This window comes from Cervus elaphus, chromosome 5, assembly GCF_910594005.1.
Source record: "Cervus elaphus chromosome 5, mCerEla1.1, whole genome shotgun sequence".
NCBI classification, from domain to species: domain Eukaryota; kingdom Metazoa; phylum Chordata; class Mammalia; order Artiodactyla; family Cervidae; genus Cervus; species Cervus elaphus.
This window is the reverse complement of record NC_057819.1, coordinates 106,512,629-106,528,366: the sequence shown is the minus strand read 5'-3', so window position 1 is coordinate 106,528,366 and position 15,738 is coordinate 106,512,629. Positions and strand designations below refer to the sequence as shown.

At 57.6% G+C, this 15,738-nt stretch overlaps 2 protein-coding genes across 3 annotated transcripts in view; one reads left to right on the top strand and one right to left on the bottom strand.

Moving 5' to 3' along the window:
* The first annotated feature begins 2,405 nt into the window (after positions 1-2,405).
* The window catches only part of SLC5A10 (solute carrier family 5 member 10), a 54,621-nt gene continuing 41,288 nt past the window's right edge, over positions 2,406-15,738 (top strand). The window contains exons 1-8 of the mRNA XM_043904024.1: positions 2,406-2,580; positions 5,513-5,584; positions 5,837-5,941; positions 6,249-6,308; positions 6,936-7,040; positions 11,542-11,647; positions 11,910-11,990; positions 13,534-13,739. Coding sequence (XP_043759959.1) covers positions 2,467-2,580; positions 5,513-5,584; positions 5,837-5,941; positions 6,249-6,308; positions 6,936-7,040; positions 11,542-11,647; positions 11,910-11,990; positions 13,534-13,739 — 849 coding nt within the window. The 5' untranslated portion in view covers positions 2,406-2,466. The remainder of the gene's footprint in view (positions 2,581-5,512; positions 5,585-5,836; positions 5,942-6,248; positions 6,309-6,935; positions 7,041-11,541; positions 11,648-11,909; positions 11,991-13,533; positions 13,740-15,738) is intronic.
* FAM83G (family with sequence similarity 83 member G) overlaps positions 13,705-15,738 on the bottom strand; it is a 28,877-nt gene continuing 26,843 nt past the window's right edge. For both annotated transcript variants that reach the window (XM_043904021.1, XM_043904022.1), the window contains exon 6: positions 13,705-14,283. In XM_043904021.1, the coding sequence (XP_043759956.1) occupies positions 13,876-14,283 (408 nt within the window). In that variant the 3' untranslated portion in view covers positions 13,705-13,875. The remainder of the gene's footprint in view (positions 14,284-15,738) is intronic.

Here is a 15,738-nt window from a genome sequence, read left to right as displayed (position 1 = left end):
CTTAAAACTTGTTCACATATTTTGATCCATTTTTCTGTGGTATTTGGTACAGTAAACCTTTTGAATTTATATTGAAAAAAATGGGGCCAAAGATCTTACAGACACCTCACTAAAGAAAGTATACAGATAGTAAAGAAGCATATGAAGAGATGCCTTCTATCATATGCCATCAAGAAACTGCAAATTAAAACAATGAGAAACACTGCACACTTCTTAGACCAAGATCTGGAACACTGACGGCAGCAAATGTTGATAACATGGAACAACAGGAACTCATTCATCACTGGTGGAGATACAGAAATGACCACTTGGGAAGATAGTTTAGAAGTTTCCTACAAAACTAAACACACTTACCATGTGATCCAGCAGTCATGCTCCTTGGTATCTACTGAAAGGAGTAAAAAACTTATGTCCACATAAAAACCTGCACATGGAGTTTTACAGCAATTTTATTCCTAATTGCCAAAACTTGGAATCCATCAAAATGTCCTTTAGTAGGTAAATGGATAAATAAACTGTGGTGCCTTCAGACAATGGAATATTATTCAAGCAAAAGGAAATGAATTATCAATCCATGAAACAATGTGGAGGAAACTAAATTGAATCTTAGTAAGTGAAAGACAATCTAAAAAAGATACATACTCTGTAATTCCAACTATATGATGGTCTGGAGAAGGCAAAACTGTGAACACTAAGAGATCAAGTGTTGGTGGGGGAATGGAAAGAGGAATAGATAGAGCCTAGATTTTTAGGGCTGTGAAGATGCTCTGTGATACCCTAATGATGGATGTATGTCATCATACATACATCTAAACCCATGGAACACACAACAGCAAGAATAAACCCTAATGTAAACTCTGGACTCTGGATGGTGATGATGTGTCCATGTGCAGTCACCAGTTGTGACTTTTTGGCTGGACAGCTGTCTGTATTCCTGTCCTAGGTGAGCTGGCCCAGAGGAGTTGGATCTGCGAGTGTGGTCAGAGGAGGCTGGAGGAGAGTGTAAACTGTGATTGGACTGCCGTGTGGAATTTCTTCTCCATTCCCTGCCCTGCCACCCTCCCCCTGGCCCCATCCATCAGCTCATGTCAGCCATCTCTCCCCAGGCCTTTTGATCAGACAGTGGAGGGGTGGAGGGCTCTGTCTAAGTGGTATATTTCTTTCTGAGACCCAGGCTATGGAGAGGGGACCAAAGACTGTTCTTTCAGCTACTTCCTCTTTAGGAGACCAGTTTAATAAATCTGGACATTACCCATTTGGGTCCCTCTTCAGTACGAAGTGACCTCTTGAGTCACGATGCATTTCCAACAATGAGTAAGACATCTGAGAGCCTAGCTGGGTGAAGGTGAGGGTGGCTGGGGAGGGCGGTCTGGGCCTGCCTGAGTTTACCGAAAGCAGTGACTTACTTCTTCTTCCCGGCCGAGTCCTGCATGTGAGGGGGATTAATCTTCAAACCCTCCCCCTCGGTTACCAAGTAACAGGCACAGTTGGTTTTGCAAGTTGGTGTTCCCAGTGCCAGCCGCTCACTCATTAACACTTCTGGAAGGGCTGCATGTCAGGATAAACTCCAAATGCTCTGTGAAGCCACGGGCCATGTCACCAAGAGCTGCCTGGCTGCACACACGGATTTAATCAGTGAGCAAGCATCTGAGCAGGAGGGACACAGTGGACCCTAGCCATCACTGCCACCACCGGGGAAGATCTGGGGTTGGATACAGGGCCGAAGCCCAGCTCTGGCCCTCAAGTGGCTGGATGGGGGCAGGTGGCCACCCTCCTGCCTCCTTCCCTGGCTGTGACCCACACCACCTACTCTGAGCACAGAACAGGTCAGTGAGCAGAAAGATTAAGCATGGCCCAGCCCCTGGCAGATGCTTGCTAGATGTGGGGCCCAGTATCTGTGGTGCTAGGAGACCAGGGGACCCAAGAGGATGGTCAGGAAGGGGCTTTGGGGCCTGGTCTAGAAAAGACAGGAAATGTGGTGACAAGCCTCTAGTGTCCAACAGAGGACATTCTGTGGCTGGAAGTGACCCAAGAGATACAAGTCACTGCCAAGGGCCTTGTGGTCCACTTGAGGCCCAAAGGCTATAGAAAGACATGGCTGCTGTCATGGCAGCATCCGCAGAGGAGGGGCATTTGCCCCCAACCCTCCTGCTCCTTACCTGAATTGCATGCATTCAGTAACAATCCCTTTCTTTCTGGGACAATTCTGGTTCCTTTGGGTCCACTAGACCCCTTTACATCTCCCAAGTCTCCTTTGTGTGTAAAGATGTGCCCCTCCCCCAGTGGTCCCCACCGGGGCAGGGGAGGGGGTGGGGTGGAGAAGACCCAGCTGCACTTTGAAGCGTGCACCGTGGGCTGGAATGTCACCGTCGTGCTGGTTTAATCATAAATTTACTGCCTGCCAGGAAGCCCTCTGCTCTGGTCCAGCCCTCAGTCCCATTCGCTCAGAGCCGGCCCTGCTGCAGGATGGCTGTGGACAACTCCACCAGCGACCCCCATACCCCCAGGCCGCAGCTGAGCACGGTGGACATTGCCATCATCGCCGTGTATTTTGCCCTGAACGTGGCCGTGGGCATATGGGTGAGAGGACTGGTGGCACAGGCCGGGGTGGGCACTGGGGTGTGGGAACCATCCGGGATGTCCCCGGGCATGGCATCCTCTCTCTGGAGGCCCGATGCCCTCGGACCCTCCTCCCAGCCCTGGGGAGATTTGCCGGAGACCTTGACCAAGCCCTTCTCTCTTTGGCGCCAGATTCTCAAGTCTCTAAAGTGAGGAACAGGGAGTGTCTCTAAGGGCAGGTCAAGTGGAACACTAGGGGCTTCTGTCCAGATGACAAGCTGGGCGCTTAGCACAGCGCGCAGTCTTCTGGCCTCCCCTCCAATGTCAGATGGGCTCACAGAATCACAGGGGTTCTTGGCTGCGCCCATACCAGCTGAGCCAAATCCAGAGGGGGGCAGTGGCATGCAGGGCCTGGGGTCTCTGTTATAACAACGCCGTGTCCACCAGCCTTGCCTAGTTCATAAGCCAGTTTCTTCTGCCTTTGAGAAGAGAGAAGGGCTGTAGGTCACCAGAGGCTCCAGCAGCAGCGGGAATACTGCTATGCGGGTGCTGTGCGCATTGCCCCCCCCCCAGCCCCATTTGCAGGTGAACCCCAGGGCTTCAGGGGGCAGGGACTTGGGCAGTGAACCCAGGACCCTGCCCAGAGGGGAGGGCCTCCTCCATCTACTCCTAATCCTGGGTGGGAGATGGACACAAATCAGCTAGTCTTGTCCCCAGAGCTCCGCAGGCTGGCACCCCTGAGCCCTGACTGGCAGTGGTCTTCCTCTCCTGGTGGAGAATGAGGAGCCCCTCTTATCTTCTCTGGCCATGGCCCCAGTTCTAGGATCCTTGGAAGTTGCTCAGTTTTTTGAGCCTCAGGATCTTTATCTGTAAGACATGTATCACCTGCCTGGTCCTAGGTCCCAAGTTCCCAAATGGGAGAGGTCTTCTCCCTGAGGTGACCACATGTAAGGGACCCTGCTGCTGCTGTCGATCCTATAGTAGAAAGTGCAAGTGGTGGAGGTGGGGGTGGGGGTGGGGGTGGGGGTAGTGGAGATGATGGTGGAGGCGGAGGAGGGCCTGGTGGAAGTAACAGCCGCAGTGACTGGAAGTCATTCTCATGTGATTAAATAGTAACTCTCAGGCAGCCCAGTGCTGGGTGTCGGGAAAGTTGGGTCTGTGTGTTCTCGGAACAGTTACTTAACCTCCTGTTTCCTCAAACACACCCCGTAGATCTGTAACAGTCACCTCTCACAGCTGTTCCAAGGAGCACAGGAGCCCAGTGGATGTGAAAATCCATTCCAACCATAGCGTGCTGTGTTCTTGGGAGCACCGTACTGGGGGTCAGGAGAGGGGCCCCTGCAGTGGAAGCTTTCTTTTTTAAAAAAATATTATATTACTATTTATTAATTTATTTCCTGGTCTTAATGACCCAGATAACCACAACAGTGTGGTCACTCACCTAGAGCCAGACATCCTAGAGTGTGAAGTCAAGTGGGCCTTAGGAAGCACTGCTATGAACAAAGCTAGTGGAGGTGATGGAATGCCAGCTGAGCTATTTCACATCCTAAAAGATGATGCTGTTAAAGTGCTACACTCAATATGCCAGCAAATTTGGAAAACTCAGCAGTGGCCACAGGACTGGAAAAGGTCAGTTTTCATTTCAATCCCAAAGAAGGGCAATGACAAAGAATGTTCAAACTACCACACAATTGTGCTCATTTCACATGCTAGCAAGGTCATGCTCAAAATCCTTCAAGTTAGGCTTCAACAGTACATGAACCAAGAAATTCCAGATGTACAAGCTGAATTCAGAAAAGGCAGAGGAACCAGAGATCAAATGTTGGGTCATAGAGAAACCAAGAGAATTCCAGAAAAACATCTATTTCTGCTTCATTGGCCACACTAAAGCCTTTGGCTGTGTAGATCACAACAAACTGTGGAAAATTCTTAAAGAGATGAGAATATCAGACCACCTTACCTGCCCCCTGAGAAACCTGTATGCAGGTCAAGAAACAACAGTTAGGACTGGACATAGAACAATGGACTAGTTCAAAATTGGGAAAGGAGTGCATCAAGGCTGTATATTGTCACTCTGTTTATTTAACTTACATGCAGAGTACATCTGAGTACATGCAGAGTACATGAGGAATGGGACAGGCTCTGTGACTTAGGTGGCTTGGGACCCCTGGAGCTGGAGTGAGTCAGGACCACTCAGTCAACTGCTGGGAAAGATGAGGCCCTCGTAGGAAGGGAAAATGCTGTGAGAAGGCCGTTGGCAACATCCACTACATCCTTGAGGATAAGAGAACATGACAGAGAAAAGCAGGGGCTAAGACCAGGGTGGCTCTGGAGGTTGTGCGGCGCACCACCTACACAGCTGGACGTGGCCATCCTGGCAACATGGTGAGAGTCCGCAGACTGTACTGTGTTCAGTGTGGCTGGATCATGAGCACAGAGAGAAAGCAGAGGTCGGGGGGCTGTAGTGGGACAGGCAGCCAGCAGTCATATCAGAAGCTTCAAGTGGTGGGCCCAGACAAACCAGCTTAGTCATCCTGACCATCTGGGGAGCAGAGAGGAGGCAGTTGGAGTCTGGAAGAACCAGGCCTGCATGTTGATGGACTCGTGTTTCAGCAAATAGTGGTGCCTCTTCCTCTTGGGGGCTGGGCGATGGTCTGTGGTGTGGATGCACGTTTGTTCATCCATCCATCCATCCATTAGTTGATGAGCCTTCGGGTTGCTTCCACTCTCAGGCTGTGGTGAGTTACACAGCTGTGAGCAGCCATGTGCGGGGGTCACTCGAGCACCTGCTCTCAGCTCTCCTGGATGTAGCCAGGAGCGGACCTGCTGGGTCTCCGGGTCACCTGTGTGTCCCACTCTCTGGGGAGCCAGTGCACTGTTTCCCACAGTAGCGGCACATTGTTCACTGCCTCTGGCCCAGCGAAGGCTCCAGCTCCTGCCCCTGTCTTTGCAGTCCTCCTACCGGGCCAGCAGGAACACGGTGAGCGGCTACTTCCTGGCCGGCCGGGACATGACGTGGTGGCCGGTGAGTGCCCCCCGACCTCTCCCGCCCCTCCTTGCACTGGGTCCACATCTGACCCCTAGGTCAGCCTGCATCTGCATCCCTGCCGTCACTTCCTGTGTCCTCCTCACATCCAGGGTCACCCCCAGGCTGGGCCAAGGTGGGAGAGATGGGGCCTAGGTCATCAGGGGTCCCTGAGCGGCGGTGTGGGGGCGGGTGGTGGAAGGCGTGGAGAGGGCGGGGCTGATGCTAGCTCCTCCCCTCTCTCTCCTCCAGATCGGAGCCTCCCTCTTTGCCAGCAGCGAGGGTTCAGGCCTCTTCATTGGACTGGCGGGCTCAGGAGCGGCTGGAGGCTTGGCGGTGGCCGGCTTTGAGTGGAATGTGAGCTCCAGAGGCGGGTGTCCGCCATGGGCAGGAGTGGGGTGGGGTGGGGTGGGCACCAACCTTGATAGGTGCTGGATGGCGTTCATCAGAGCCCACCCCTCCATGGCCAGAGGCAGTATTCAGCAACCAGGAAGGCCAAGATCCAGGCAGGCAGGGTTGATGGGAAAGTCGGGTCTACAGAAAGCTGCAGGCGGGGAGCCCTGAGCCTCGGCTGTCATCCTTAGTGTTCAAGGCTGCAGAGAGGAGGCGGGGACATTTCTCGACCATGTATGTCCCTAGCCTTACCTGCCTCTGTCCTCCGCAGGCTACCTACGTGCTGCTGGCCCTGGCATGGGTGTTTGTGCCCATCTACCTCTCCTCGGAGGTGAGTCTGCCCAGGGACAGCCGGGCCTGGGGTGGAGTGGGTAGTGGTGATGGGCAGGACCCCTGGCTTCACACATGAGTTGGTGAGTGAAACCACAAGTGTCAGCTCTGGGTTTGTTTCTAGTCCAACTAACATTCTCATCAACCCATGGAGACAAGCCTCCTGGGCCTTCAGCCCAGGTGCCTTGTCTGTTGGTCTCTACTGTACCTGCATGTTGCATCTGGAGGAGGATGCTCCATCTACCTGAGCACACAGGCTGCACACCTGGGCCGCACACCTGGGCTGCAAGTCACATCCTCAATTGTGCCGCTTCTTTAGTTCCAGCCAGGTGTCACTAAGTCCGGTGGTTCACATTTCCTGGATGTCTCAAGTCTTGTACTTCCCCATCTAGCCAGAGCTCATCTGGATTTGTTATAACAGCCTTCCAACTTGTCCCCTGCTCCCAGCCACAGCCCCCCATGCACCCCTCCTGTCTCAGCCCGCCACTGCCCAACCTAAGCTGCTCACCATGTGATCGGAAGTGTAAGCCTGGAATTCTAGGCCCAGTGCTGGGGCTGTGAGATGCTCCAGGCCCAGTCGCTAGCTGTGGCCTTGCAGTGAGCTTAGCCCCCTGGCCTGTGCCCCTAGATTGTCACCATGCCTGAATACATGCAGAAGCGCTACGGGGGCCAGCGGATTCGCGTGTACCTGTCTGTCCTGTCGCTGCTGCTGTCCGTCTTCACCAAGATATCGGTGAGCCACCCCCTCCCCCACCAGCTTCTGTCCAGCTTAGCTGGAACATTCCTGCTCTGGGGCCCTCAAAGGGATCTGATAGCCCCTGATCCGCTTCTGCCTTGTCTGACAGCTGGGGAGACTAAGGCCCAGAGAGGCACACTGACTTGCCGAGGATCACACAGCTACCCCAGGGCCCCGGGAGCGGGCAGAATGCAGCCCTGTGACTCCTGCTTTGCCCCTGGGTTCTTGTCTGGGCTCTGGGTCCTGGTTCTGGCAAGCCAGGAGTGCCCACTAGGGGGCACCTAGAGCCCGCTGTCTCTGGCCCAAGGTGGCAAGTGGCTGTCAGCTCCACTACCAGGCTGACCCCCCAGCACCTCCTTTCCCTGGGGGGCCTGGCATGGGCGTATCCTGTCCACATCCTGGGTCTCACAGGGAGGGAGACTGAGGCCAGGATGTGGGGAGCTGGTCCCAAGCCTGTGGGGCCTCCATGGCCACTCCAGGCCCGTGTTCTTCCTCCTGAGTCCCCATCACCAGCCTGTCCCTGGAGGCCATCCAGCCACTCCAGCTCTGGCAAGGCTCAGAAGTGGACAGTGGTCCCTGCACAGACCGAGCCTGGTTCCTCCCTCCTGCCTGGCAGCTTCTGCAGGGGTGTCCAGGGCTTCCTCCTCCACAACCCCAGGAGCCCCGGGAGCCTCGGCCAGGCCTCCACCTGGGCTGCCAGGTCCCTGCTGGGTGGGGGTGGGTTTCAGAGAGAGGGAGGTTAGCAAGCAGGCCCCACCTTCTCTCCTAAGAGGATCTTCCCCAGGGCTTTCTTCTGGAGGGGGCACTGCTGCCCTCCAGGACGGCTCCCACGTGCCTCCTCCCTCTCCTCCGGCTCCTGAGGCCCCCGCCCCTCTGGAAGCAGGGACTCAGCACTGTGAGGGGTGCAGATGTAGCATAGGGGATGGCCCTCAGAAGAGAAGTCAGGGTTCCTGCTGGGCGGCACAGAGCCTGGGTCTAGTGGAGAAAGGGGTGCTGATAGGGAGGGCAAACGCCAAGGGTGGGGAACAGTGTGGGATGCTTTGGGGGTGGTCATGGCAGGGGACTCAGACCCCAGGGGTCAGACACCTCAGGACCAGAGGAGGAGCCGGTGGGGGGTGACAGGGAGCGGTGGGCCTGGGACTGACCAGCAGTCACATAGCCAGACAGTTGCTGTGTGTTGCTCTCAGGGGCCACTCCCACCCCAGGCCAGAGGGTTGGTGAGAAGTGAGTAAGGGATCTGAGTGCCCAAGGGGCCCAGGGGCTTTGAGCAGGGGTGACACGGTCAGGCTTGTGTTAGTGCCGCCACCCTCCCCTACCAGAGGATGGACAGGGGCGAGAGGTGAGGGGCCAGGGTGGGGTCTGCCAAGGCCAACCTCTCAGCCCATTTGTCCTGTTGGTGGCTCCGAGGCAGAGTTCACATCTCACACTCAGAGCCTGGGCAGGGTGTCCAAAACAGTGGGGGAGTAAGTGGGGGGAGTCCTTAGAGGACACTTTGTGCACAGCCCTGTTTACAGACAAGACGATGGAGACCTAGGGAGTGGTCATGGTGAATCAGGCAGAGACCACGATTAGGGCCCAGCGGGCTGATCACTGCCCCACTTTGTGATGAGGTGACTCAGTTGTCGTCATTCAGTCGCTCAGTTGTGTCCGACTCTCTGTGACTCCATGGACTGTAGCTTACCAGTCTCCTCTGTCCATGGGGTTCTCCATGACAAGAGTCTCCTCTTGTCCATGGGAGGCAAGAATACTGGAGTGGGTTGCCATTGCTTTCTCCAAGGGATTTTCCAGACCCAGGCATCAAATCCTCATGTTCTGCATTGGCCGGCAGATTCTTTACCACTAGTGCCACCAGGGAAGCCCCAGGTGACTCAGTTTACCCACCTATAAAATGGGAGGGAACCCCACTGATGTCAAGGCTGGGGCTTCTGCACTGAGGCTGGGACTGCATGGATGAAGTGGGAGGGAAGCAGGGGGAATGCTGATTGCCAGGCCAGGCCTTGGAGGGACTGAGTTCCCCTGACCAAGGCTTTGGGCTGAAGCTGTTTGCAGCTCTGGAGCCCAGCAGGGCCCCTGAGGCCCTGATCTCACTGGGCAGAGCCCCTGGAATGCCCTGTGTGTCCACATGCCCAGGAGTCACCCCAGCTCCAGCCTGCTCAGAGACCATAGGGCCCACCTGCTGCCAGCCCCCAGGCAGGGACACTAGTCTGCAGAGAGAACTGCCAAATGACCCCAGAGAGCCTAAAGGCTGGAGGGTAGCCAAGCTTCATCACTGTGTGCTCCGGGCAGGTCACTTAACCTCTGGACAATAGAGAAACGCGTTCTGATGCCCTGGTTCATTCAGGGGCTCAAGGCCAGTTGCTTCAAACCTCTGCGCCTGTGTGCCCCTCTGTGGAGTGGAGCGGCTCCCTCAGGGGTCCCACCTGCCCCACACCGGCTTCCCCTGCTCCGCGTCTGCAGAGGCCAGGGGGCTGGTGGGGGCTGCGCACAGTGCCGTAGTGCTCCACACCCACCCCCCACTTTACAGACAGGGTCCCTGGGCTCAGGAGGTAAGGGGACCTGCTCACCAGGGTCACAGACCCAGGGCTCTTAGCTCCTACCCAGCTGCAGCTCGCCTGGGCCCCCAGGACAGAGTTCAGCAGAAGGAGGGGTCCGATGGGGCTGGGGGACAACCTGGAGCCTGCAGCCGACCACACACTTACCTGGCCTCCAGCAGCACCAGGAGCCTTTACAGAGACCACGCAGGGTCCCCAAGTCCCACCTCCACATCCATGCCCGTGCTGTCCCCACCACCCAACCATTGCTCTCAGAAGGAAGTCCCTGGGCTGCAGAGCGGTTTGGGAAGCAGGGTATTGGGGGCAGGCTGAGTCCTGAGTGATGCAGAGATGGGGACGTTCCCAGACAGAGGGACCTGGGTGAGCTGAGGCCTGGAGGCAGCAAAGTGCTGGGTGTGGAACAGCAGCCAGTCTGGCGTGACCAGAGTCACTTGGGCTTAAAGGGCAGTGTGGCCAGAGCCTGAAGGCTGGGCACACAGACCAGGGCTCCCTTCCGAGGTGACTAGGGTCTGGGGAGGGGTCTTTTTTTCTTTTTTTTGGCTGTTCTGGGTCTTGGTTGCTGTGCAGATTTTCTCTAGTTGCAGGACACGGGCTTCTCACTGCAGTGGCTTCTCTTGTTGTGGAGCACAGGCTCTAGGCACATGGGCTTCAGTAGTGGTGGCGCATGGGCTTAGTTGCCCTGAGACCTATGGGATCTTCCCAGACCAGGGATCGAACCTATGTCTCCCCTACTTTCTAGAACCCGCCCACTTCTCCCATTGCCTGGCCACTCCCATTTCTGATACTTGCCAGGGCCTGACCGTGGGGAGGTCCCTTCACCTCCCTGTTCCTGGTCTGATGGAGCGGGACAGACCTTCCTGTTCTTATATTCAACAACTCTGGGCCTCTCAGCTTGGGCTGGACACACATACAGGCACTGACTCGCTGCCAGGGATGGGGGCAGAGTGAGGGGCCACTGTTCTGAGAGCAGCTTGTCAGCGTCCTCACACTGGCTGGTCTCTACTCCAGGAGAGGGGAGGGGAAGAGCCTGGGGAAGCGGGGGTCTGAGAGCCTGGCTTCAGCAGGGCTGCTGGAACCCTAGCTGGGCCGGTGCTCTGGCCTCATGCAGACTGTCCCCCACGTGGCAGCTGACCTGTGGCTTTGCCCAGCCTTCTCAGGAACCTCTTGGCCCCACAGGCTGTGTTTTGGGGGATCTTCCTGACATGAAGCAGGTTTGGACACTTGGGAGGTGGGGCCCCTGGCCTAGCCCTAGGTCCTACAGAATGGGGTCCTCCCTCCTTCTCCAGGCACCCATTGCGCAGTGAAGGTGTGTGTGTGGTCTGTAAAGCCTGTTCCAGCATTGATATTCTCAGGCTCGCCCCAGAGCCCTGACTGTCCTGTGCTCCCCAGAGTCTGGGACGGCAGGACTGAGTCCAGTTCAGCCCCTGGGAACAAGCTCCAGCCTGAGACGTGGTCCTGATTTCAGTTTCAACCCCATGGGGAGGGTTCAATAAGCAAGAGAGCTCCTCTGTTCCCCCAGCCTGGCCCGGCATAAGTCTGGTCTCTTCTCGGGGGCCCTGCCTAACAAGGAACAGAGCACAGGGACCCATTTTACACAGAAAGACGTGGGTCTGGAGACCAATACACAGGGTCCTGTTCTCTGAGACCCACTTCTCCCCCAGGAAGCCCTCCAGGACTCTCCTTCTCCATCCCCAGGCAGGAACCAAAATGAACAGCAAACTGCTCCCTGGTGGGTAGGGGCCGCTTAGGACTTTATTAACATCAGCAACATCCCCTGCCCACCATCGTCTACAGCCAGGACACTCCCCCTGCTCAGGACAGCCCCTGGTGGGTGGGGTGGTCTCCCCTTCCTCGTCAACGAGGCACCAAGGCCACTGGGCGGGCGCATGGAGCTCCGGGTCCTGGGTTACCTCGGGCCTTCACACACGCTTCTTTCCTGTCTCCAGATCGACCTGTACGCGGGGGCCCTGTTCGTGCACATCTGCCTGGGCTGGAACTTCTACCTGTCCACCATCATCATGCTCACCATCACGGCCCTTTACACCATAGCAGGTGCAGCGCCCAGGGACACACAGGAAACCGGGAGGTTAGCCGGTGGGGGTTCAGGGCACCTCCCCCCATAGCCTGGGACCTGGCCGGTTTGAGCCAGGCACGTGGGCCTCTGCAGCTGCTCAGCCAGCCTGGTTGCTGTGTCCACCTATGCAAGGGCAAGGGGCATGGGTGTGGGACAGCTATCCCTCCCAGAGCTTGGTTGCCTCCCCATTCCTCCCCCGTTGAGGCCAGGCCCCTCCAGCTCTGTCATCTTCACTTGCAGGGGGCCTGACTGCTGTCATCTACACAGACGCCCTGCAGACACTCGTCATGGTGGTGGGGGCCGTGATCCTGACGATCAAAGGTGAGGGCCGTGGGCCTATCCAGTAGCAGGTCCCCCATGTTGGCACTGGGGGTGGGTGTCCCCACAAGGTCAGGCTGTGAGGCTCTCAGCCCCCTGACAGCCTCCCCTGAGTGGCAGAAGCCTGTTCCCCTCTCACCCCAGCTGCCCTGTGGCACTTCTGTCACCAGCTCAAGCCGGCTGGTGTTTGGCTACAGAGCTGACGCAGGAAGCAGGGCCATCCATATCCACCTTAGCTCAGTTACGGGAGGTGGGGCTGTGGGTGGTGTGCAGACACCACTGGGAGACCACGTACCTGCCTGGACATCGGCCCCCACTGTTTGAAACCTTGTACAAGACCCCAAGAAGTGCTGTGGCAGGCAGGACAAAGGCAGGGTGGGAGGAAGGGATTCAGACCAGCATCTCCTGGTCTGGAAACAGGGGTAAGCTTGGGGGGCTGTCCCAGAGGTAGTGAGCTCCCCAACCTGGGAAGCATGCAAGCAGAGCCAGGAGGAGCCCATAGAGGGCAAACAGAGGCCTTTATAGTCTCTTCCAGACTCAGACCCTAGGACCCTTGTTTAGTGTCTGTACCTTTGTTCTGAGCGCTCACCTCAGCCTGGCCTGGGCTCCGGGTGGGAATGATGCTGGGGGCTGTGTGGAGGGGGTGGGAAGCGGGACCTGGGGCTGCCTGGGCTGTGCACCTGTCTCCTCACAGACCAGGGGCCTGTGTCCCCGGAGCCCGCTGCAGGAAAGGCACCTGGGCAGCCAGGCCCAGTCTGGTTAGGGGTGGTGGGGCAGTGATCACACACAAAGCAAAAGCCACAGGCTTCCCTGGTGCCTCAGCTGGTAAAGAATCCGCCTGCAATGTGGGAGACCTGGGTTCAATCCCTGGGTTGGGAAGATCCCCTGGAGAAGGGAAAGGCTACCCACTCCAGTATTCTGGCCTGGAGAATTCCATGGACTGTATCGAGTTGGGCACAACTGAGGGACTTTCACTTTTGGCCCAGACCCCAGAGCAGACAAAGAACAGTGAGCAGTGAACATGATCTCGGCTCGGGCCAGCTGGCTGTCAGTGTGGCCTTGGTGGCTCCCCTGCCCTTTTGGGACCGTTTCCCATCTCAAAGCCACACCCCCCCTGCCCCCCAGCCACTCTCAGCTCCACCAAAGTCTCATCCTCTGGAAGCCCCTGGGTCAGGACATTACCCCTTCCGGCTACTGGGGAAAGTCCTTGAGTGCCAAGGAAAAGACGCAGCTGCCTCCTCGAGTCGACAGTGAGCCTGGCGGGGGCCCCCTCCTGGCTGATGGGCATCTAGAGGCTGCAGGACATGGGGTGCCCACGTGCAAAATGTTCCTTTAATATTATTATTTTAAATACAAATAAAATAGTCTTTTCAATTCACTGTTTTTTAAAAACCCTCTATCTCCACACCTTTCCAGACACTGGGAAAGGTGAATGCAAAAAAGTTTGAGTCTCCTGTACCAGGGAGTTACTCGTGAGATGAGGGCAGTGGGGCCAGGAGTCACGGCCACAGGCCGCTGACCATCACCATCCCACCCACCCCTGCAGCTTTTGAGCAGATTGGCGGGTACGAGCAGCTGGCAGAGGCCTACGCCCGGGCCATCCCATCCAGGACCATCTCCAATACCACCTGCCACGTGCCCCGGGCAGATGCCATGCACATGTTCCGAGATCCCTACACCGGGGACCTCCCGTGGACTGGGATGACCTTCGGCCTGACCATCATGGCCGCCTGGTACTGGTGCACGGACCAGGTGAGGGTTCACGGTGCCACCCTCCCCCATTCCTGCCTTCCAGGGTGCCTGTGGAGGTGCGGGTGGCCCAGGAACCACTGCACGGCGAGCCCAGGCTGGGCAGAGGCCATGGACGGTGTGGCCCGGGCACGGGGTGCTAGGGGTCCTTGCGGTCCCGGGGGGCGTGGGCCCGCCGTTTAGAGTCAGATGGGGCCCACTGGCTGCCACCCGTCCTGGCCTTCAGGTGCTTCGACTGGGACAGTTTGGAGTACGGGATTCCGAAGGGGCTGGGGTGTTCCTCGGTGGCCCTGCTGTTGGCCAGGGCACTGGCATTTCGGGCCTGCCTTGGGCTCACAGGACCTGGCAGCAGACGGGGCCCTGGGCCGCTCTTGGCCTGCCAGTGCTGGGGGCTTGCCATAGCCGGGCCTGCTTTCCTGCTGGAGCTCTCAGCGCCGTCGGCAGTGGGGCGGAACCGTGGGGGTCCCAGGGTCCTCAATGGTCGTGGGAAGCCATCTTTCTCCCTGATGCCAGAGGCAGGGCTTCCATAGTGGTGAAACCGCTGGCCCTGGTGGAGAGAGAGCGGAGAGGTGAGACCCGGGGGCTGGAGGCAGCTCCATCCCTTCATGAGGGCTCTGGCCTGCAGCGAGCATGCCTGGCTTTACTCCCTGGCCCTGCCCCCACCAGCTGGGCGTCCTGGACACGTTTCCTTCCTTCCTCTGTTTTTCCCTGTTTTCCCACAGGTACTATGGGAGTGATCCTGCCCTTGTGGTCACATCAAGGCCAGTGCCTGCCCCTCCCCGAGGCCCTGCCCACCTCCCCCATCTGTAAGGGGGCAGATGGGCCTCCACCTGGGCCAGGTCTCTGGTGCCTGGGGGCAGGGTCCTCCTTCCAAGCTGGCACCAGGTGGCCTCAGGGGGCCACGCTTCCTCCCGGGGCAGAAGCAGATAATGTCTTGCCTGCCTGAAGGCCGTGGATACCCCCAGGCAGCACTCGGGTGGGAGGGGCCTTCAGGGGCATTGGCCTGACCACCGTCCTTGATTCTGGACCCACGGCCTGAGGACCCCACCCTGGGACTGAGGCCGCCTGGCCGAGAGTCAACCCAGCCAGTCATGGTAGAGTGAATGGGGACAGACTTCCTGTGAGGCGGGCCCGGCAGTCCCATCCACAGGACGGGACACTGAGGCCAGGGTGGGTGCCAGCCAGTGAGGGGCACTCTGCATCTCCCAAGCGTAGCTGTTCCATGTGCTTGCCAGGAGACCCTGTCTGGGTTGTGACTGTGGGATGCAATCCAACTGGGAAGGGTCCTGGGCCTGTTTCCCCACCTATGATAAGTGACATGGTGACATGTGACATGGTGATATGCTCAAGGGTCCCTGTAGGCTGTACCCACTGCAGGCGTCTGCCCAGCACCTGGGAGATCTGAGGCCCAGCCCAGGTGACTGAGGTTCTGGATGAAAGGCCAGCAGTGGAGGGTGGGCAGGGGGTGCCTGGCAGCCCCATGGACCAGTCGGAGCCCCTTCCTCACCAGACACCTTTCATTCCCTCCCCTCTTAGCATGGGCCTGGCATGGCCCTGTGTCCAGGGCTGGGACAGTATTCATGAGATTTCCCATGAAGGCTGAGTGAGTCAGCACACAGCCTGGCCTGGAGGTCAGGGTTGGATCGGCCTCCTTCGTGGATAAGGTCACGTGGGAAGGCAGAGGCACTGCTGACCCCATGGGGGCCCATAGTGTCAGGAGCTTGGGGCCATGTCTGGCCTCAGCCCAACCTCCCTGTCTCCCCTTCTGCCCAGGCTGGGTCTACCCGAGGAACTGCTGGGCCTCGGACCAGATCCCCCACCACACAGGTACCAGTCCACTGGGTCCTACTCAGCCCCTGATCCAGGCAGCCCCTGGTGTGATAAGTGCCACGTAGCAGCTCTGTGTGCTGGGCCATGAGTGCTTTTCACCTTCTTCAGACGTTTCAGTGTCTCCCAGCTCAGCCACAGCATGTAGGCAACGCACAGAACCCAGCAAAACCAA